Consider the following 23,746-nt stretch of genomic DNA (forward strand, 5'->3'; position numbering starts at 1 on the left):
TGACTACAGTTAATAATAATGTAATATGTACTTGAAATTCACTATTGGAATAGATCTTAGGCTGCTACTACACACATGGAAAGATAACCATGGGAGGTGATAGATATGTTAATTAGCTTAACACTGTGATTATTTCACAGCGGACACATAGATCCAAATACTGAGTTGTGGGGCTGGGGATTTAGCTCAGCGGCAAAGTGCTTGCCTGGCAAGCGCAAGGTCGTGAGTTCGGTTCCCGGTAATGGAGAAAAACCAAATAAAAAGAAACAAAAACAAAAAACAAATACTGAGCTGTACACATCGAGTGTACATAATTTTTATTTGTCAATCACCCTTAAATTAGAAAAAATAAGAATAAAATTTCTCAAGGCCAGAGAATCTGATGATTCACCTGGTGTGGGACTCAAGTGTGGGTATTTTCAGGGCACAGGGAAGTATGAAACTTACTGAAGAGTGTTCATGAGCAAGTGTCACAGCCATATAGTGTTTAACCAATGTTTTTGCAAGCGTAAAACCTCGTCACAGAATATTATCATCACTCTAGACACCTCAGCAGAGCAGTTTTTAAACAAAATAAAACTCTCCAAGTTGCAGAAGCAGAACAATGAAGTCAGCAAGGCTGTTTTTCAAAGCTCTCCCCTGTTGATTTTAATTTGCAGACAGGGCTGATTGAAGTAATTTGTTGTTGGTGCTGTACTTCTGGCCGTGGAAAGACTTCAGTGAAAGATAGCCCTAAGATTTTGGGGGATATTCTGGGGCTGACTTCTCAACCAGGCTGTTATTTCTCAAGGTGCCATCAACATGAAAAGTCAAGTCTGTCTCAGACATGTACCTGCGTGGTGTTGTGATTGTTTCTGCAACTTTTCACGCATGTCTGTGATTACAGCCTTCCCCGCTTTCGGGTCTATATGGATTAGTCAGCCTTTGGTAAAATAAACAGGAAGTATTTTATGTGTGCCACTTTATGTATGCTATTCTCTGAGGGTCAGACACTAACGGGTGGCAGAGCAGAGAAAAATCTCAAGTCGTGCACAAGTCAAGGGCAGGACTGTGTAACAGACAAGTTTGGGGGAATCGAATCCCTAGTGGGTGGACATCTGCAGAATGCAGAGGCCAATCTCAGCTGGCAGTTTCTGAAGGTCGGTGAGTGACACTTGGAACACTGTGATGGGAGGGGTGGACCAGGAAGGGGAAGGCAGTAAAGCCAGGGCACCAAGGAGCTCCAGAGAAGAGGTTGGGCAGGAGCCACAGAGCTGCGCTGTCCTGAGAGGCTGAGAGTGGGCAAGGCTGCCTGGAGGTGGTGAGGAAGTGTGCGGTGAAGCAGGTGTTACTTCATGTTGCCAGGCTGTGCTTGGAACAGTACCTGGAGGGAACGGCAGGGCTGCAACCACGTCCCCCGGAAGGCACTTATTTAATCTGCACAAAAGCTGGGTCTGGAAGGGCTCGCGGCAGCTCTGGGTACGGTGATGTGCACAGCAGGACTGCAAAGCTCTGCATTTCCTTCTTGCTCAATGATGTATCTCCTAGGAAGCAGCCCGGAAGTTCCCTTCCATTTGACCCTGAGAGCTGAGCAAAGATGCCCTAGGAAGGAGGCTCTGAGGGGCCAAGGGAGAAGTCTCCCTCCTCAGCTGGTGGCAGGACAGTCCTCGTGGTGGAGGTGGCACATGTAGGCATCTTCCGCCCATGGACGAGCTTGTACCCCAAGCCCACTTTAAATGTGGAGCTATGAAAAGCCTCCTACAGGCCAAGTAACCAACTCCTATGTCTTTTGTCATTGCTGCTGCTAAATACAGTTTCAGTTTTCATACAACATTTCATGTAACACCTATCGAAAGAAGATGACAACATGTCTTTGGTACTCAACATGTAAAACAAATTACAATGTTTCTGAATACCCAAGTCGACATCTAATATTAACTATAAGTCAAATTCTCTGAGCTTTTTCTCTAATGAAGCTATGCTTCATAATGAAAAACTGCTCTCTCCTAAAATGAAAGCAAAAAATAAAAAATAGAATGAGATCGAAAGATAATGGAAAATAGAGAAACAGCAAAGTGAGTTTTGAAATCTAACTTTTTTTTTTTTTTGAGAGAGAGAGTCTTGCTATTACAAGAGAGTCTTGCAATTCAGGCTGGCCTTGAAATCATGGCAATCTTCCCACCTCAGCCTCCCAAATACTGGGATTACAGGTGTGTGCCACCACATCTGGCTTGAAATCTAACTTTTAAAGACTGATTAGAGTTTTGAGAGCACAGAGAGCCAGGGTTTATTTTTTCTAGTGCTAGGGATTGAACTCAGGGCCTCATGATGTTAGGAAAGCACTCACCACTGAGCTATACCTCTAGACCCCAAAAGGCAAGTTTTGAAGCCACATATAGTTTTAACTTATACAGTATTCTGAGTTTGCAAACCTCAGCCTATATAACACACACACACACACACACACACACGTGACCAGAATTACTTCCTCCTTTTTCCTTATGAATTGAGTTTGAGTCCCGAGTTCTGCTGCCCACCTCTGCGATTCACTGTTTGTGGGCAAAGCAACGTGGACCTCTTGGCTTAGCGGGACAGTATTGCTCGGAAAGAGGGGCCTTGGGTGCTCTGAGGTGGCAGGAACTGTGAGTGCTTGGAGGACACTGAGGAGGGGACCTGTGGAGTGTAGGTAGGTGGAGTCACCTTAAGTTCTGCAGAGAGGGTCCACAGATGGGATTCTTCCTGTTCCCACCCTGCGCTGAGCTCTCTTGAAGAGCAGGGGTGGAGCAAGGCACCAGTGTGGGTCTGAATTGCATGAACGAGTAAGTCATGTTGTCTTCAATGCTGATGCTGCTCTGTGTACCCTCTTACCTCTGCTGACAGGGACCGCAGGATTGCGAGCACCCAGTGCACAAGGGAAAGTGATGGCTTTAAAAGCAGTACAACACTCTAGCATAGTGCTGGCAGACCCACAGCACGCGTGCCACAGTGGGCTGTTTGTATCACTGAAAGCTCTAAAAGCTTCACCATCACTGCTGTAGTAGATCATGATATTGTGCTTTATAATAAGAAGTATGCTATTCTAGGTCTTTTCTGGCTCCAAATGAATTTTAGGAATGTTTTCGCTAGTTCTGTGAGGTATGCTAATGGTATTTGGATTGGGATTACATTAAATCTGAATAGCAATTTTGGAAGTATAACCATTTTTACTACTTTGGTTCTTACCCATGAGCAAGAGCTACCTTTCCATTTTCTGATATTCTCTTCAATTTCCTTTTTCAGAGTACTGTAGTTTTCAACATAAAGATCTTTTACTTCTTTTGTTAGATTGATTTCTAAGTATTTCATTTTTTGGATGCTATTGTGAAGGGTATGGTTTTCCTATTTCTTTCTCAGTGAGTTTGGTATTTGTGTACAGGAAGGCTATTGAATTTGAGTGTTGACTTTTATCCAGCTATTCTACTGAATCTCGTTATCAAATCTAGAAGTCTTTCGGTGGAGTTTTTGGGGTCTTCTATGTAGAGTATCATGTCATCTGCAAATAACAACAATTTAACTTCTTCCTCTCCTATCATTATTCCTTTTTATTTCTTTCCTTTGTCTACTTGCTCTGGCTAATATTTCCAGAACTATATTGAATAAGAGTGGTGACAGTGGGCATCCTTGTCTTCCTCAAAAAGCTAGGATTAGCTGTCCCAATTGAGCCAGCTATTCCCCTTCTGGGAATCTTCCCAGAAGAACTAAAAGCATCATACCACAGTGACATATGCATACCCATATTTATAGTGGCACAGTTTGTAATAGCTAAATTTTGAAAGTAACCCAAATGCCCATCAAGCAATAAATGGATAAAAAAAGATTTTTTATAATAAAGTGTTACTCAGCCATAAAGAAAGATAAAATCGAGACATTTATAGCTACATGGACAGACCTTGAGGCCATAATCATAAGTGAAAGAAATCGGATACACATATATAAATATTGCATTGTCTCCTTGAAAAATGCAAATAAGAACATAAATGTACAATAGATATTGTGAAATAGGAAGAAACTGTTCAAAAGGAAAAGGGAGATGTGGGAGGGGAAAGAGAGCAGGGGAAAGGAAAAATGAGAAAAGAAGGATAAAATAAAAACAGCTTTGTGAATGGGGAGGGGAAGGAGGTTTGAAAAGAGGGGATGTGAATGGGAACAATAAAAAAGGAAAATAAAGAGGAATCAAGATGTATCATCCACAGATACAAATTCCCTATAATGAGCGGGAATTATGTACACCTAAATTGTACCAATAAACTTAAATTTAAAAAAAGACAGGCATCGGGTGAAATGAAGACTGAATAAATGTGTTGCTGTGTAAAAACTCAAAAAGAAAAACCGAGTATGTATTTTGGTTTTCATCCATTGCTCCTGTCACAGACCTCCTAATCCCTGAATGCGTCTGGGTGATGGGGTGTTTCTGTTCTGACGAAGCAGTGCTCGCTGGGCTCCTGGTGCGGCTGGTCACAGAGAGACCAAGCCCCGGTGAGAAGCTCAGCACTTGCAGACCCCTCCCGCCCCCAGCTAGGGGAGAGTTAACCCTCCATCTCACCTCTGTGACTTGTACAGAGAAGCCCTATGAAAATCCTCGGGGTTTAGAGAGCTCAGGGTTGCAGAAGGCAGGGAGTGAGGGGAGTGCCCAGCCTGGAGGAGGCCAGAGCCCCTTGCCCTGCTCTGCCTATCCTCATCGGGCAGGTGGGTAAAAACACTCTGCACATTTTCGTAACCAGAAGTGCTATGAGAGTAAAGAGGAAAACGCTTTTCCCATTATTCCCCACCTAGAGAAACACAGACACAGTCTGCTCTAGACGGTTCTGTGCACAGGAAGGAAACACGATGGACAGGAGACACGCGATGGGCTGGACTGGCCTCAAACTCACACTCAGACGGAGGACAGTGGCTGGGATGGAAGCAAAGCAGATGCGGCGCCCATCCGGCTGGTGCAAGGCCAGCCCCTTACCGTAGTGCGGGATGATGGCCCAGGCCATGGCAGAGGCGTAGATGCCGCCGATCATCCAGAACATGCAGAGCCAGCTGAGATGCTCACCCCTCTTCTCCCGGGCCAGGACTTCGGCAAAGTAGGAGAACACAGTGGGAATGGCTCCCCCGATCCTAGAAGGATAGAGAACACATGACCTTGGAGGCGGGACAGCTAATGGAAGATGCGAAGGGCAAAGCCAAAGCAAAGTCTCATAACACATCTTCTCTCCCTACACCAGCATGTTGAGAAATATGTGTTTTCACCATCTTATCATCTACTGTTACCCATGTTTGACAAAGGTTTGTTATCTCTGCAACATCTCGGACCTGCAATTAGGCTATGTGGCCAAAAGGTGGCAGTGGTACCCTGCTCATGTGGCTTAGCACTTCCATTGGGATTCCAATAGGCTTTCTGCTGTTCTATTAGATGATCTACTTGATACTTATTAAGTCGTAATAATATAGTGTAAACTAGTGTATATTTTAATTAACTCATTTTTAGAAAGACACCATGAATATGTACTGCCTGTGGGATGGGAACTCTGGAAGTAGCTCCAGACATCTGCAGGGCCCTCTGCAATCTGCACTCCCTGCTACACTGCAGCAACTGGCCTTGCAGCCCCATCAGGCGATGTGCTGACAAACTCAGAACCCAAAGGGCCCCTTCCCCCACCCACTGCAGTCTCACTCCTGTAGACACCACTGCTGCGTGAATGTAAATGGAAGGGACTTGAGGAATACAATAAGGAGCTGCGGTTTATGCACCAATGGGATGGGACATGGTGCTTCCTTCCAGCAGGGGCAGCGATAACAGCCCACTGATCTGGAGACTGACACGGGCAGTGGATGATCTCGGCTCAGGTGGAGGATCCTCAAACGAGGGTGAATGGAATCAGAGTTTGTCCACTCAGGGAGAAGGGCCAGAGATTTCATCAAAATTTCAAATAGGTCTTGATTCTCAGTTTGAGGAACCACTGCCTCAGAAAGGCAGAATGGAAAAATATTACTATTATTCCAACAATATGAATTCTTAAATATACTTAAGGAAAAGCCATACCACAATATAAACAGGTTGTAGAGACAACACTGAGTGATATACCAGGGATAATAAAAATACAGTGAATGTTTAAATTTAAAAACATTTATTACCGTAAAAGACACATTGTCATGAACACCCTTCAAAATAATTCCCCTCACTTCAGAAACACTTATTCCATCATTATGGCCACTTTCTGAAGTTTTTCTAGAAGTTTTCTTCTGTGAGTGCCTTTATGAGGTATAATAAAAATACAACAAATGGTGGGACCAAGTGCCATCCCATGGAAAGGCAGGCCTGAAAAACTGTGGCATGTCCTCTTCCACCTTATTCACCACATCTGGCACCATGTGACTTCTGGTTCTTCCCCAAAGTTGAAACGACCATGAGAGGCAAACAGTTTAAATCAGTTCAAAACATTGAGGCAGCCACTAGTGCAACTAAAGACCCTCAAGAAAGAAGACTGCCGGAACTGCTTTAGAAAGTGGTAGGAACAATAGGACAAGAATGTTTGAAGTGAAGGGGAGTATTCTGAGGGGGATTAATAACAATGTGTTTTTTACTGTAGTAACTTTTAAGTAAATACAAACATTTGCCTTGTTTTTGATCATCTCTTATAGTGATACAGTTATGTACTGCTGCATTTATGGTCAGATTTTTGTAAGATAAATTGCTACTGACATTTCAAACAAATTTGATGTCAAAGAGTAAAATGTGTTTATCCACTTAACAATAACTGATTTACTAAGAGCCTCTGATATGATAAAGAAGTCTACAGCGATACCACCTGAACGTGCCTGATCTCGTCTGATATGATAAAGAAGTACTGGTGTTGACTCTAGCAACTGCAATTCAGGGAAAGGCCATTTTCTGCTGCAAATTGGGTGTACTGCATGAACCACAAGATTTATAATATTCTGCATTTACTTGTAAATTAAAATATGTCACATTTCATGCATATGCCCTGATAAAGTGACACCATAGTTGGTTTTTTTTTTTTTTTTTTGACACTATATTTGTCCATTGGTGGATATAGGTAGGTTACTTAAGCCAGTCTTATTTAATCTGTGGGTTGTGAAATTAATTTGGAACCTAGGGACAGCATCACAAAAATTAGAAATGAAAAGAGATACAATTCCAGCAATAAGGATAAGCATAAGTTCATTTCAGGAAACTGCTGTGCTGTAAATGTATTTGTAGTGCACAATGTGTAGATAAAATGTATATGGGGTCATCGGGTGTTTCTTAGTGAAAGTTGCTACTTAAAGAGCTTTGAAGTCCCTACCTCACATCATCTATGTGCATTTCTGGGGCTCTGAAGGCAGTGATAGCACCCTGGCTCTGCAGAATTCTGACTCCACCTGTCTTCAGATGCAGCTCATGGTGATGAAGCAGCAGCAGCCAGGCGCCAGTGTACCCAGCTAATTTTCCAACAGGAAACAAATGCATATGGGAGGTTGTGAGAACTGGTGGGCACCCCACCACCCCTTAGTGGGCCCATGTGTTTACCTTGCCCAGTGCCTTAGGGAGCTCATGCTAGGTGAGTTTAAAAACCTGACATTTGAATAGATTTTAAATTCCAACACTGCATTCTATCAGAGAAGAAAATGTCTTTGTCAAAATTAATGCTACAGCTTTTTTCATGTGATGTGAAGAATCCATTCATAAGCATCATAAATCCTACTCAGATCCCTTCTCTATGGCTTCACTTTTCAATGCATAAAAACAGTTCCAGTTTTTACTGACTTTCTGCCACCTAATTAACATTTCAGTGGGATCCCCGGTGTTCTGTGTGTAGCGGCTACAACTCACACCTCATGAAGGCACAACTGCATGGCCAGGTATGTCAGGAGCTTCTGAACCAAGATAAATGCACCCCAGCATCACTGAAATTTCAAGTGGAAGCTTGCAGACTTGCCTGTTGGTTTTTAAGAAACCAAAGTGGAAGAGTATATCTACTATTCAGGGGTTGTGAGCAACCCAGTTGAGTTTGATTCAATGCCTGTTTTTATGATGGTTCTTTCTACACCGATGTGTCACTCTGTACAGCAGACTAAACCCAAGGGGATACTATCTCCATCCTTTGCAAAATTCTTTGCACTTGGATATCTTTAGAATAGTCTAGGCATTTACCATTGTAGGCTCATCATCTATTTGAGGGAAAACAGTTTTCATCTTACTATAGCATCCCTTAAGCAGGGAAAAACATTCCTGGTGCTGTGATGTTAGCTGTTGCTGGTGATTCACACTTTCTCACAGCTGGCAGGGGTATTCCTCTTTGAATCCTCATTTCCTGGCTCAGCGGAAATGCACCAGAGAACTGAATTCTCTGAATTCTCTGAATTCTCTGAATTCAGTGAGTCGCCACACCAAGCTTCCTCAGACAGTCTGTTTTGACATTTAAACATCTCAATGAAAGGAAATATACACTTTTACCTCCAGGGTCAATGTGACCACAAAGGAAGTTGAAGGTGTTGAGGCAGAGGTTTAATACCAATGGAGCCTCCAAAGAGTTGCTGAGCTACTCTGTGCCTTAGTTGCTGTGGTCACCTCTTGCTCAGATGCTCGGATGCCCCTTGTCATGGAGACAGTTCACTTAAAATCAGTCAGAAGACATTGGGGCATTCTGTTGGGCACCTGTGTACCTTCTAAAGAATGGTGTAGCTGCTATGATTATCACCGATAAAAGTATCTAAACAAGACGGAAAGTAGAACCTCTCTTGGCTTATAATATAGTTGGGTTCAGGAAAACACTGCTACAACCCAGCCCTCACAGCCTACAAATTAGAAAATATTCTCATTGCTGTTCTGCCTCATGCCTTCATGTGAGGGGCTAATACATTCCCTTAGTATTGTTATTGTTGATGCTGTTAATTGCATTAAGACACAATATATGAGGATATATAAAGAGATACAAAATATTTAAACAGTAATTGTCACATTCCCATGTATAAACAGTTCTTAAGTAGGGCTGACTTTACATCCCTCAGCCTCACCCTTGCAGGTATTTGGCAATGTCTGCACACATTTTGAGTTGTCACAGTTTCGGGGCTGCTACTGTCAACCAGTAGATGGAGATGTGGGAAGATGTTAATCAGCCCATGGTGACTAGAATAGCTCCCTGTACAGAAAAGAATTATCCAGCCCCAATATCAATAGTGCTAAGGTTGAAAAACTCTTGCAATGAATGGAGATTTTAATGTGGAGAATAAAATCAGATTCATATTTTAAAAATCCATAATATAAGATAGAAAGTAGTTATTTTTACATTACCCAGTGGGTAATACATCCTTTTTTCTTTTCTTTTCTTTTCTTTTTTTTTTTTTTTGCCAGAAATCGAACTCAGAACCTTGCACTTGCTAGGCAGGCACTTGTGCCACTTAGCTAGATCCCCAGCCCCAAATTCTTAAACTCAGTTAACAAGGAAATCTCATTGTTCATTATATAATGATTGCTACTTTTGAAATTTGTTCAGGTCCTTTTTTTTTTCTAAGTTCACTTTTGATGAATGTTTACATAAATGAAGTAATTGGACCAGAGTGTTTTATAATGAATTTTTCTCAGTATCAGATGTTAAGGCTATTTTATTAGCTGTCAAAAATTATCAAATCTTAATTATCCCTGATAATAGAAGGCACAGACTAGATGATCACAGAAATCCACACCCTGCATAGGAACAAGATCATCCAGATTTAAAATAATTGAATTTGCCTAAATGAAGCAAAATACTGATATCTGGCTTTCAGAGTTGGAGTAGTAGATACTTTTAATGATAGTAATATTAATTTTTATAAATAATATTATTTATAGGGTTTCAGTACATTAATTATAGAAAGATAAAGAGTCTGAAAATTTTGTATTAAAACATATTCCTAAAAATAAACTGGGACTTCCCTCCAATGTGCACATGCAAATCTACACACACACACAGACACACACACATGCACACACACGCACGTGTTACCTCAACAGGACTGCATGTGGCTCTAGCTAGGTGTTTGGCAAATACCGTGAAACATATTTATTTTCCTAAAAATCTAAGGCAAAGTTATGAGTGGGATATTATCTAAGGAAAAGAATGCATCAGCCTCACAGTCAGAATTTTCTGTGTTGAGTAACATGAGACATATAAGTTAAATCAGCACAGCAAGTAACAAAGGGTGCCCAACACCTCACTGAGTGACTGGGGAGCCTGCCTGTCCTAAACCCTACAAGTCTTGCAGCCACAGCTTGCATTCTCCAGTTCAGGTGGCAGCCCGGGGCTGGGTGATGCTTGTCCCTATATTATACCCTATGGATTCATGCAGGCTGCTCCGGCTTGGATTAGTGTGCAACAAAACCCCTTTGTGGAAGGATTGGTTCCCAGCCCGTGGTGCTGTTGGAAGGCAATGGAAGCTTTAAGGGGCAGAGCTCACTGGGATGTTCTGTAGTCACTGGGGGTACCCGTGAAGGAAACATTAGGACCCTGGCCCCTTCCTGTCTTTTCCTGACCACCATGAGGTGAGTAGCTTGCTCTGTCATGTGACCCCCAAAGCAATGCAACAACCTGCCATTGACTGAAATCTCCAAAATGGTGAGCCAAAGTAGACTTTTTCTCTTTTTTAAGTTGATTATCTTAAGTATTTTTTTACAGTAATGGAAAGCTGGCTGACACATTGTTTATTTGGACAAAAAGAGGCTCAGGATTCAACAGTGAAAAGGGAGGTTGTAAGTAAAAAAGTATAATTATACTTGATGTGATGTATGACATAATTTTAGGGGAGAAATTATGGAATGTCTGATGATTTCTTGCTCTAAAGAAAGACTCCACTAAGTAATTCTGTTCTGCTTTGACTCTCTAGGAATCATGCATACAACAGAGAAATTTCATTCTTTCTTATTTCACCATGTGACTGTCAAACAATTCTTTACTTTCACCTTGCATTTCCCAATTCTACTGGGAACTAGGACATTAGGCAGAAACATGATGAGGAATCTGGATAATCATCATAAAGTCATGTGCGCCATACAGTTAAGAAGCAGAGAGCAAAGTTCACTGAGCACCCACTCTGGCAGCTTTTATTGAGACAAGAATAAGGGGATTATACAAAGCATAGTGAGTGAATGGCCTACTCTATGGTAGGAATCACAATGACAAATAACTTGCATAAAAATATCCTTTTAATCCTCATTCAGAATCAATAAAAGGGAAGGAAGACATTGAACAGCCAGACAACTTACAAAGTAATTCAGAACCAGTTCACTGTGCTTTAAAGTGAACCCAGAAATATGAAGTCAAAGCAACAGCCCCACAGATGGAACATTCAGCAATTCCATGTTACGAAAGTCAACAGAACATCACGGACCCCAAGGAGGCGGTTCTGAGGTTTAGATGAGAGAACACAGACATCACAGCCTCTGCATAGGCTGGCTGGAGCACAGAATAAGGCTGCTTACTGATTAGAAGCATGTGTCTGCTATGAGTAATCAAGAAAGAAATAACTAAGGAAGCACACTTGCTGGTAAATGAACCCATCATCAAATCAAGGACTGGAATCTCTGCCTCATGGCAGTAACCAAAGACATAGGCTTTGGGTAGATTTAATCCTCCAATCTCCAGAGCCACAGTTTAAAAAATTAAACGCTTTGATATAGCAAGTTGCTGTTTCCTCAATATTATGCAAACTGTGGATAGAATAACTGGAAGGGGATTTTAAAATTTATTTTAAAAGTATTGATTTGTAAACATATAATTTGGGTAAAAACAATACATTGCTAAGGAAACAGTGATTCAACTCTTGTAGGCCTTGTTTGTAATCAGACTGGACCCCCAAAGCCCAAACCTGTGGACATCTATGCATGTGGTACAGCAGCAGACCTGGTGCCACTGGAGGAAATGGTGTAGTCACAGATCAGGATTCTAATACTATCTTGGAAAAAAAGAAAAAAAACTAACCTTGCTGTTCAGATGGAAGAGTACATTCCCCTCAATGGTGTCATGAATAAAGATGGCATAAGTGACCATGATGATGAACTATAAGAAACAGGAAAAGCATGCGGCTGCATCCAGCTCCTTGCTGTATACATGTTCTCATCCACCGCCCTACTTACCCTCTACTTACCCACCCTTAGACTGCATGGGGCTCTGCCTGCCTGCTGGAGGAGCACGTCTGAAGAGCATACGTTCTTGCCCCAAGGGCTCACAGCGTGAAGTGTAAACGGGGTGTGTGACTAATACCTCACAATTTTATATTGCAAGTGTGGAAGATCTTTTGCTCTATCTCTTCTCCCTTAAGATCAAGAGCACCTTTGTCTAAGGGTAGAATGTGAAAAACTATAAGGCAAGCAGACAACCTTTGTGCTGGGAAGACAGTCCTTTCGATGGAAATGCAATGTGAGTCACACAAACATGTTTTCTAGAAGAGACATTAAAACAAAGCAAAAAAGCCAGGTAACATTAATCCTAATATATACATATGACTGTTAGAGCCTTAAAACTAATCTTGGAAAAAGAGAGACTTATTTAGTGCATTTATCTTACAAGGTGAAAAGAACTATGTGAAGTCTGATTAATGTACAGATGTTGCAAAATTTCATTATAAATCTTACAGGAGATGTGATAAAAAGTCATTATCTTTTCTTGGCTGCTTCCCTCTTGAATGCTAATATCCTAGCAAGTGACCATCATGACGGTTTCAAAGCCTAATTGTTGTGAATAATTGAGAAACATAAAGCAGTAGCATGCTGTACACTGCTCACCACCATGTTAAACAGAAGTGACCACATGTACTGTCTTGCTTATAGAAGTCTTTGAAAAAAAGCAATACCTCTCATATGTACACTTTATTGTCTTAAACACAGAAGTTATATTCCATAGATATAAATTGTGTAAAGAAAATTATCTTATGCCAACAAAGAAAAATTTAAATGAGTCTGCATTTCCCCAATGTAACAAGAAAGGAAAACATATTTTAAGAGAAAGAATACCTTTGAAAGGAAAACCTGATAGTTCAGAATCAGGGGAAAACTCAGCAGAAATGGGAGGCTATTAACTATCTGGAAATAATAACCTATCTTGTGTCAGTTTTCTAATTTAAAAAAGCATGCATATTATTTTTGCATGCTTACTTGTTAAAAACAACTGTGGCAATAAATGGGGTTTGACATACTGAGCACTTTAAAAAATTCCACTTAGTGGTGACCACTCTGCAAAGCCAAGGTATTCTTACCATAACTTCATGTAGTTAATGAATGGATACTGCCGGGAGCATGAGGTATGTGTTTGTTATGCTCCACCAGGGGAGAAAGAATGACTATTCTTTCTCTTACAGTACACAGGCGCCCTGAAATTTCATTCTAATTCTGCTGCTGTTGTATTTTTCTCTTGACCTTCATGCTTAGCAATGCCCGGCCCTTAGTGGGAAGCTCCCAACCCTGACACTGCCTGACATTATCATTCCCCTAATTAACAGTGACTGGAAACAAATAATCTAATTTTGGGGCAAATGAAATGAATCAATGGTGCCAAGTCCATTTCCCATCTTTCTAGTTCTCTGTAACAAGAGAAGAGGTACGTGCCTGTTCCTCGGTGCAAAATTCATTTAGGAAAGTGCAAGGCAGCTGAGTAACTGGTGATGGCCTCTTCCTTATTCCCACAAAACACTGTCAGCCTCAGCAGGAAGACCTTTCTTTGTGCTGAATATTGGAAGTCACATAGACAATGGTAGCTGGGCATATTTATGTTTCTGATTTTTGTTTGTTTGTTTGTTTGATTTTGTTTTTGTTTCTGTTTTTGTTTTTCTTCCGGTACCAGGAATTGAACTCACGGCGTTGCGCTTGCCAGGCAGGCGCTGTGCCACTGAGCTAAATTCCCAGCCCCCATATTTACGTTTCTAAGAAGAGGTACTCAAGACTGGGCTTAGTGAATTAAAAGGAAAGCACATTTAGAGACAATGAAATCATGAACTTGGGTCAGTGTCAGCCTAAATCAGGAACTCCTTCCAGTCTCCTGGCAGAGGAAACAGGAGCCTCATACAGAAGTGCTACAGATGCTGACAGACAGCATCTGCAACACCTGCAGGAAGACGGCCAGGCCTTGGGCTCAGAACGGACGTTCATTTACAGAGTTGTGAGTGAAAGGGACTTCACTGCAATTCAACTCCTAGCTGACTCACTCCTGGTTCCCACCCTGCCAAGTGGAGCATATGACTGGTGACGCAGGACTTTTCTTTGGGTTCTACAGTTAGTTCCCTGTATATGGAGCTGGTGGGCAGGTGCTCTGGCATGCTGGGGCTCTGCCCCTTGTGAATGGGTCTGTCCCAGGAATGCACGCTGGAAGTGTGGGCATGAGCACAAGCCCAAGTGAGTGACCACTGGACCACTGTGACAGGGACCTGAGCTAAAACCCCACTGATGATCTGACTTCCCAAAGTTCCTCCTCTGACCGTGGGCCATAGAGACATTCTGGGTCTCTTGGATTAGTGTCAGCTCACAGCCAGGGCTCGGTAAGCCCCGAGAAGCCTGCTTTGTTTTCCTCCCAAGCACCGTGGCTCAGGAGGTTAAAGGTCACTGCTCCCTTTGCAGGAGGCTATAAGAAGTAGGAACGCAATACATTTTTAGCTGTGTAGGTCATCCTTCCTCACAGGGACCTGGAGTCCGGGTCTGTAAAGTGGCTGCAATCTGGGGACTGACTGAGGGGCCAGGATGTTGTGCTTAGGACTCTAATTAGGGTTTTGTCCACTTGATGTGGGACTTTTCTGCTTATGTGACTAAAGGAGAATCTAGTAGGCTTCCCAGCTCATCTCCGGCACTCCGAAATTGCCTAGCTTGGTCTCCAGGCTCGCCCTGCTCTGCCACTGCTGCAGCCCGTCCTTCCCGCAGCTACACAGCTCCCCTCCCCGCTGTGGTCTGTGGGTTCAACCAACCCGGACGGGCAGTATCCCGGGAACATGCTGCACATGCACAGACTCCTCCTTCGTCACCTTCCCCGAACAACTACGGGCATCGTGCTTGCAGTGAGTGTGGCACTGTACCTCATCCACGGAGGCATCCTTTCACCTTTTCACTTGCGGTGGTCATCGCTTTTCTCCTGTAGTAAACCAAGCCTTAGCTTTCTATAGAGTCACAAATTCCACAGACTTCCACTGCCACGAAAACCATAAATATGCCCAGCTCCAGGCTATAATGTGCCTCTCTCTTGAGTGTGTACTTGAGTGTGTATTTTAAAAATTGTGCCTAATAAATCCCTTTATGACTGTTTAAAAAAAAGTATACAGGAGGATGTGTGTAGGTCACAGGCATTTTCTGTGAGGGACTTGAAGATTATCTGTTGAGGCCCTGGAACAATGACTGCCAGATACTGAAAGCAGGGAGTATGTAGAACAAAACAAGGTCCTAAGCCTTTTTGTGGGTGGTGGAGAGAAAGGGAGGGAGGAAGAAAGGAAGGGGATTCTGGCATGGACCATAAGTACTGCCAAGGAGACAAAACGGAGCTGTGGCGGAGCCCCTGTGAGCTCGCTCAGGAAACCTCTCCGGGAGGTGGGAGGAGAGGGGTTGGGAGTGGAACCTCAAAGTGCGGAGCTGGGCAGTCACTGTGCTCCTGGGAGCGGATGGGCGTTGGGGGGTCTGGGCACTGGTGACCCACTGTGGAAACACCCCAACCTGTGGAACCTGATCTCCTCACCATCTAATTTCCTCAATTTAAAACCTGATCAGATGTGAGTGGAGCGAGCTGCTTAACTACGCAAGCATAAAGTGATCTTTGATTTAGGGTCTTCCTTTGCAGAGGCTGATTTAGCATGAGCATTCTAGCTTTCTGGCTTATGTACTAATAAAGAATGTTTAAATAAAAAGGGAATACATCAAACTTCTGGTGCTTAGTGGGTTGTGGGGACACATGCCTATAATTTTAGCACTCTGGGAGGCTGAGGCAGGAGGACTGCAAGTTCAAGCATAGCCTGGGCAACTTGGTGACTTCGTGAGATCTTGTCTCAGAATTTTAAAAATAATGATTAAAAAAAGGGCCAGGGATGTAGGTTGGTGTGAAAGACCTGGGTTGAATACAGTACTGCAGAAAGTAAAAATCCAATTTCTGTTGCTTAGGCACTGAGTTCGTAAGTAATAGGAATAAAGCATTGAAACATTACATGCCTTTAGAAAGAAGAAAGGGCTTTAACTGAAGATTGCTTTCTCCTCTACAATACTGTCATTGTTTCTCCTCCTTTGTGAGCCCCGTGGAAAGCGGAGTTTGGAGAGCACTCCATAATGCCAGGCCAGGGCTCAACTCCAGCCCTGAAAGGCCCAGCCTGGTGTCAGGAGGAGGAGTGGGAGCTGAGATTTCTGAGTTGAGTGGAGGAACTGGAGGGAAGAGACTTCCCCGAGACTCAGAGACAGGGTCCATGACCACTGCTCATGGGTACTGACCCGATTAGGGGAATGTGGATAGCGAGTGTGTGTGTGTATGGGTCATTTCCAAGTGTGTCTGGGACGGCGACTGATGTGTGAGCTCAGGATGAGTGGGGAAGGGCAAGCACCATCCAGTAGCCCAGGGATGGGCAGGGGAAAAGCTGGAGAAAAAAGTGGAGCCTCCCTGGAGCTGGGGCACCCTTCTTTCCCTGTGCATAAATGTCCGAACTCCAGATTCTCTAGCTTTTGAATTCAGAACTTGCTCCAGCACCCCTAGCTCCCCAGGTTCTCAGCCCTTTGGCCTCAGACTGAGTGCTATACCATCAGCTTTTCTGGTTGTGGGGCTTCTGGACTTAGACTGAGGCATGCCACCCACAGCCTTGGTCTCTGGCCTGCAGACAGCCTGTTACAGAACTCTCAGCCTCACCTACTACCTTCCTACCCATCTGCCTGTTGGTCCAAACATCTGTCCTTCCTGCTGGTTCTGTGTCTCTGGGGAGCCCTAACGTAGATTTCTTTCTTCATTTTTCTTAGCTTAATTCCTTACACACACAGCCAGCTGCTAGGTTCCATAAAACTATGTAGATGTTTTGTAGATGTGGGTTCAGGTGACTAAACTCTTACCTTGTCCCCACTTGGTCCTGTCCTGGCCTGGGAAACCACTCTATTCTGCAGAGCAGCAGGCTTGATGTTACTTGCTGGGCTCTCTCAAAGCCCTCATCCATAGCTAGTCCTTCCTGTCCCCTCATGAGCAAGACTCGAAATTCACAGCCTGAACGAGAGCCCTATCTCCAGGCCTCCTATGTCACACAGAGGCACAAGCACAAGTCAGCCCAGTTGCATGAACTGGAGAATAAGGAAAGAGGGACCAGGAAACGCCAAGCCATGGGTGACAGTTAGACGTGATACCTCATTTTCTCCTCTACCATGTTCTTTCAATACATTATCTCTTTTTGTCTTCAGTGCAAGGTAGGAATATGATCCCTCTTAGAAAGACACATCAGGTTGAAGAGCCTGAGGAACTGCCACATCCCACAGCAAAGGGTAGGGGCGGAGGACGCTCAGATGTCTTGATTTTCAGTCCTGTGCCAACGTCAGAAAGCTGCTACAGTGCTGCAGCCTCTGGTGTCACAATTTACAGTACCTGCCTGTGTCAGCAGCACCCTGCCCACGCTCTGCCAGGTCAGTTATGTTCATTTGAGCTCAGCTGCTCTGACCTGCTGGCTGAAGGACAATTTATCCATGAAGGGATATGGATGATATCAGGAATATTTCCAAATAATTTCTGCTTCTAGATCACCCCTAAATTAGCTTCTGGGTGGCTACTGGCTTGGAGTGTTTTGCAGGTACCATAATGGTCCTTTTTCTTGAGAGTCAATTGGGTTAAAAGTCAACTGACTTTACAATACAAATCAGCAATTAAAGTTGCCATAGCAGTTTGACCACAGTCAGGTACTTCTGGGTGGATAGCTATCACTGAAATTTCTTGGAGAAGATTGCAGACTGGAAGGACCTTTGTGAAGTCCAGCTCCTCTGATGTCAGCTTTCTCCTGACAGGCTGGTGGTATTTCATAGGCAATAAAAGGTGACAAGAATGTGTTGTCCCATGGATCTACTCACTGGGAAGATCTTTGCATTAATAGCCCTGAAAACTACTTTTTCTTTGTTAGGTAGCTCAATTCCTTCTACATTGGGGTCTGCTGTAGGCCATAAATTCATGATCCAAAATTCCTCACTGTTATGACCTACATCTAGATGTTCCCCCAAAACCTCATGCAGTCATAGGTGGGGCTTTTTCAGAAGTAGCTGGATCTATAGTATGACTGATTTATAGTGCAATGCTAGGATTAAGGGTGAATGATTGTAAGTCAGTCCACTGACTGGTTTGGTATTGCCCTAATCTGGTAGCCTGGATACAATATAAGGGACAGAAAGAGGCTTGTCTTGTCCCTTGCTGGCTTGCTTTGCTGCCTACTGCTCACCATGAACTGTTTCTCCTCTGTGATGCCTGTCTGCCTTGCAGCCAGCTGATTATGGAATGAAATCTTTACAAACTGTGACCTAAATAAATCTTTTCCTCTTTTGGGTGTTGGGTATTTTCTCAGCAGTGAGAGAAAACTAACTAAGACACTCACCATGTCAGCTGTGCCAATTTCACACAGACTGAGTGCCAAAGGCCCCCTCTGCTGAGGACAAGACCCCTCATCACAGAGGAAATGTTTGATTCTGATCATTTTTCCTCCCAAGGACAAGATATTTTTCCACCTTCCTAAGCTCTACTCATCTTGGTTTGGTGGGAAGCACTGTCTCCACTCTAAGGAACGCTGCTTAAATGTGTGCATATTAGTAAAATGTTTGCTAATGTCCATCACATGCAGAGTGTAGAGGATGAGGAGCTAAGGGGGCGGGACTGCATGTAAGTGAGAAAGATCTGCTGGGGCTCCCTGGCTGTTTTCACCATGTTTTACCCGCTGTATAGCTTGTAATGCACTATCAGTAGCCACAATTGGTAAATCCTCAAATTCATAACCCAGCTCTATCTCCTGCTCTACATTTAAAAACGTTTAAAAATATAATTTACATCATCACCATGATGTCTCTAAATTCTCAAGCATGAATCCAAAATTTTATATTTCTATGCATTATTTTTATTAGAACCAAGTTTCTCATACTCTTCTCATGAAGCTACTGAGTTTTCACAATCTAGTAGGTTCCCTTAGGTGGAGCTTCAAACTCTTTGGAGAAGATGAGTGCATGGCTGGCTGTCCTCCACCACTGTGGCTGGTCAAAAGCATGATGTCTGCTCATTCAGTGGAACTGACAGAAATAACTTGTCCCAAGAAGCAGATCTCGTATGTCGTATCTCTTTCAGTGCACTTAGATAACTTAGATCAATAAACCCACAGTTGCTTGAGACCCTCTAACTCTCAATTTAAGTCTCCCTAAATGTCTGGAACATGTACTTCATAATAATAGGTACTTTTTTCTTAAATTAAAATTTCAGAAGAAACACATGTATAAATGTGCTCTGGTTTGGAAATAGCATTCCATTTAAAACAATACTAGTTTCCTCGAAGTGATACATAAAATCATTGGCTTTGGGGACACAGGCATATTTTGCTTCTACCCCAGATTCAAAAGGTTGATAATCACATTCTGAAGAACCAGAATTGTGGCTTGTGAGGATGACACAAAAACAGAGGAAGAGATGTGTTAAGAGGTCATTTCTGAGCTGGAGTGGTGGCACACACCTATAATCCCAGCACTTTGGGAGCCTGAGGTAGGAGGATGGCAAGTTTGAGCCCACCATGGGCAATTTAGCAATTTAGTGAGACTCTGACTTCAAATTTTAAAAAAAATTAAAAAGGTGGAGGGGCTTGGGATATAGCTCAGGGCAAAATGTAACTCAGTACTGGGTTAAACCTCCAGGACCATAAAAAAGAGAGATAATTTCTTGGTAATGAGTTCTTTTAGGGAGAAGCACATGCACAATTATGAATAAACACATTATTATAAAATATGAAGGAGAAAACCTTACCCGAATCCAGAGAGTAAGCGACAGAAGAGAAAGAAGCCATAACCTTGGACAAATGAAGAAAGGAAGGCAAAGAATCCGTTGACAGACATGCAAATCAGTAGAGACTGTTTCCTTCCCACTTTGTCTGCCAGTCCTCCCCAGAAGAACGCCCCCACCATCATCCCGAGGTACACTATGCTGCCTGCAACACACAGAAAACAAAGAGACACATCAGAGATTGGAAGTCAACAACACATGTCACAGCAAATGAACAAGGCACAAAATACGTTCCAGCATCTCCCCTGGGGAAAACCCGCTCAGGATACAGTCTGTCAGGATACAGTAATCAGCTTTCAAGGAGGAAAGTAAGCTCTGCCAGCTCCCACTGGCTGCCATGGGCAGTTGCAAAGGCTGATGGGAAGTCGTTTCCATTATCAACTCATGGAGAAGACACAACAGTCAACTGCCAGAACAGCCTTCGGGGTTGGGTATCCAGTGGGCAGGAATGAAAAGTTTCCTTGAACAGTAAACCTGGAGTTTGACCCATGAGCAAGTCCCCTTTGGTCCGAATGCCCAAAGCAGCCACATGACGAGGCCAAGATATGGCACTGACTCACAGGCACCCAGGTCAAAGTGGCTTTTCCAAAGTGACTCAAGCCTCTGCCTGTAGCAGACGACCATCACCAGTCACCAAGGCAGCCCTAATGGTGCTTCTGGAGGGTTCTATGAGTTCTTTCTCTCTAGGCTAATGGTGGTGAACCTATGGCACGTGTGTCATTTCATTTTTCTTTTAAGACAAAAGATGTTAATGTAGAGTTGTTTCTGCTCTAAACTAAAACCTCAGTGTTCAGGTTTAATTGCTGTGTTGGCACTTTGCTGTGAATAAGTGGGTTGTGGGTTGCAGTTTGGGCACTCAGTCTATAGAAGGTTCACCATCATTGCTCTCGGCTCTCCCGAGAATCCTGGCCTTTCCTTGCAAGCTGGGGAGGTAGGCTGAGAGGTTTCCATTCAGTTTAAATTGGTCTCTAGCTCTGTGCATCAGGAAACAATCGTGGAGTCAGGATCTCAGGGACTTAGAGAGAAGGGAAAGAGCTGCAGTACGGTGGGAGATAGTAAATTTATTGTGGTCAGCTCTGGTCTCTAAGGGGAACAAACAGAAAATCAGGAGTTAGAGATTCCACTTGGTGTCACTGTGAGTGCACACCTGAATTTCCTAACCCACTTTGTTCTCCTAAGAAACCAGACCTGCACCAGCCCTGCATAAAATCTTCATCAGGATAAAATCATATTAGATGTAGCAAATGTTGGCTCAGAAAGGTTTTTCTTTTTTTTTTTTTAAAGGATATCCAATGTCTAAAGAGGATAACACAGTTAATACGGGTTGCTGCGTGGCAACAAAAAGCTGCCCCTTCCTCTTCCATCCATTTCTGCCTTTTTCCCTGCTTCACCCAAGCATCATTTTCTAAGCACCTTCAAGCCACTCCACGGCATCACAGTAAGAAAGTGAAAACAAATGTTGGTTTATTGGTTGCTTTAGAGGAGTTTGGGAAATAACCTGTTTAAATGCCCATAAGTGAGTGTGCTAACTACGCGGTTAATGCATCCACTAGACACAGAAGGAAAACACTTCACTGGGCCTCATGACCCCACTGATGCCGAGAGCTTTGTGGATAGCCGAGTACACAGGGCCACGACCAGTGGTGAATGCGGCCCAGCTGTGACATCAGACGAAACAAACGCTGCTTCTAATGAGCCTGGTATTACAAAGAGGTGAGTGATTTTCTCTGTGCCACGAGATGGACCACAAGACATTATCCTGCTCAGTAGCGATTGCTCGTATCGCGAGACCAGATGCACATCCAGGAGATGGTTTAAAGAACACAGTGGCACCTGGAAGGGAGCTGCAAGCGTGGACAGACTGCTGGAGGGAAAGGCACATGCAGCGCAGCAGCGCAGTGCTTAGTTACAAGGTTGAAGGCCGAAGTTGGCCACTAGGGCCTCAGAAGGAGAAGCAGTAGCTAAGCGTCTTCATAATCATGTGCGTCTTTGAAAGCACCTACAAATCGGAAAGCAGGCTGCTGAGCATCTGGCAGAGCCTATGGCTGTGGCAGTCTAGACTCAGAAGCCCTTCTTGTAGCCCCAGGCCCAGGAACAACGCCTCCCTTCACCACTTCCGTCCTGTAGTGCCCATCCTCCCCAAAGGTAAACAGCAGATCACAACAGCAGCCCTAACACAAGGCCTCCCATGGTCCCCATCCTCACTGTATGCAGGCAGAAGGGCAATACTGAGGCAACAAGCTGCCTGCATTTGATAACCACCCACTTTTAATGATCAGTTTGTGTCAGTCATTCTTTGAAGATTGTTACCATACTTTGGTTCTTGTAATCCTCACAATCCTGCAAAGTATTATTAACCCACTTCACAGATGAAGAAATTGAGGCTTAGATTATGCAATTTCACCTAGCACATACATAGTGGCAAATTGGGATGGCAAAATGATGTTCCTCTGACTACAGCTTGGAGGTCTTTTTCAGTGCTGATACTCAGACCCTCCAATGGGGCCTCCTTGACTTCCCCTGGACCTGAAACTAAAAGGTTAAAGCCTAACACCCCAGGCAATGTCTAGAGCTACAAAAGACCTGCTCTGATGCCTGGGCTATTCCTGTTAATTATTTTGAATATTAACATTGTTCTTTCCCTGAGCTCCTGTGGGAAACACCGAGGAACCAAGTGATGTCGGACAGAGCAGGCACTCTAGGGAGGGGTCAGAGTTTCTGCTAGACCTCAACCTTGTTGTGCTTAAGGAAAGTGGACCTGAGCTCCTGGGCAAGCATACAAAATCCAGGCCCTCAGCTCTACACCCTATGAACCCCAGACTTACCACCTTCCTCCAAAACCTGGCTTTACAGATATGTAGATTTTCAGACTCCTGAGTGAGCAGAGTTTACAATCTGAGAGAGTGGCTTATCAAAAAGCAAGCTAGAGCATAGCGGCCAGGCCACAACCTTCCACGGCCTCACGGGGCTACTTGACAAGGACAGGCCACGCTGCAATGTGCATCTGTGTCTCCGGGGTCAGTGCCCGCACTCCTGTGCTAGTCATCAGGATGCTTACGGAGGCCGTAATTCAGTAAGAGACACAAGGGGCACACAGCTGGGAGAGCCTGTGCACCACTGGTGCCTGCTTCTGGGACTGAGAGGATCCTAAAAAACAAGAAAACTTTCAAAATGGATTTGAATTCCCCCACACTGCTAGGTTTATAACAAAAAAATGTTATATTAGTGGTATCTTATCCTCACTTGGACTCTGGCTAAAGTTACATTTAAGATCTAAAGGTGATACATTTTTGTGACTATGCTTGGTTCCTCTTGGCACTTGCTAATTTCCACTGGGCAAGCAATGGGAAGAATTAAGCCAACCAGGTAGCTCATTTGAGAAGAGGGCAGCACGATCAAAATATTCATTTGCTGAACATTCGACTTATTTAAAGCCAAAGCTTTGAATGTTGGCATAAGGTAAATACAACTGTAACCACATTGGGCTTGCGAGAGCACAAGCTGTGTTTCCTGCCCCATTTGACTTCGCCGTCTGTTTCGTCCTCATGTTGTTATCATGGGAGTCCCTGGAAATTCAGAACAGATGCAGAGCAGACATGAGAACCTCTGCTCTGCTCCAAACCTCATGCTGCTGCTGCTGGCCAGAATTACAAGGATCCATAGCCCCATGTTTGACAAGAGGGAGAACTGGGGTTGTGTGAAGACAGAATTTGAAATCAGCTCTTTCATTTCCTTGGTCTTCAAAGTACAATCTTTATGTTTTT

At 43.7% G+C, this 23,746-nt stretch overlaps 1 protein-coding gene across 2 annotated transcripts in view; it reads right to left on the minus strand.

Annotated features, from left to right (window-relative positions):
- Sv2c (synaptic vesicle glycoprotein 2C) overlaps positions 1–23,746 on the minus strand; it is a 193,252-nt gene that overhangs the window by 80,691 nt on the left and 88,815 nt on the right. For both annotated transcript variants that reach the window (XM_013514921.1, XM_005386041.2), the window contains 2 exons: positions 19,947–20,127; positions 4,970–5,121 (listed from right to left, as the gene is read on the minus strand). In XM_013514921.1, coding sequence (XP_013370375.1) covers positions 4,970–5,121; positions 19,947–20,127 — 333 coding nt within the window. The remainder of the gene's footprint in view (positions 1–4,969; positions 5,122–19,946; positions 20,128–23,746) is intronic.

This window comes from Chinchilla lanigera, unplaced genomic scaffold (genome assembly GCF_000276665.1).
Source record: "Chinchilla lanigera isolate Chin_1 unplaced genomic scaffold, ChiLan1.0 scaffold00024, whole genome shotgun sequence".
Lineage (NCBI taxonomy): Eukaryota > Metazoa > Chordata > Mammalia > Rodentia > Chinchillidae > Chinchilla > Chinchilla lanigera.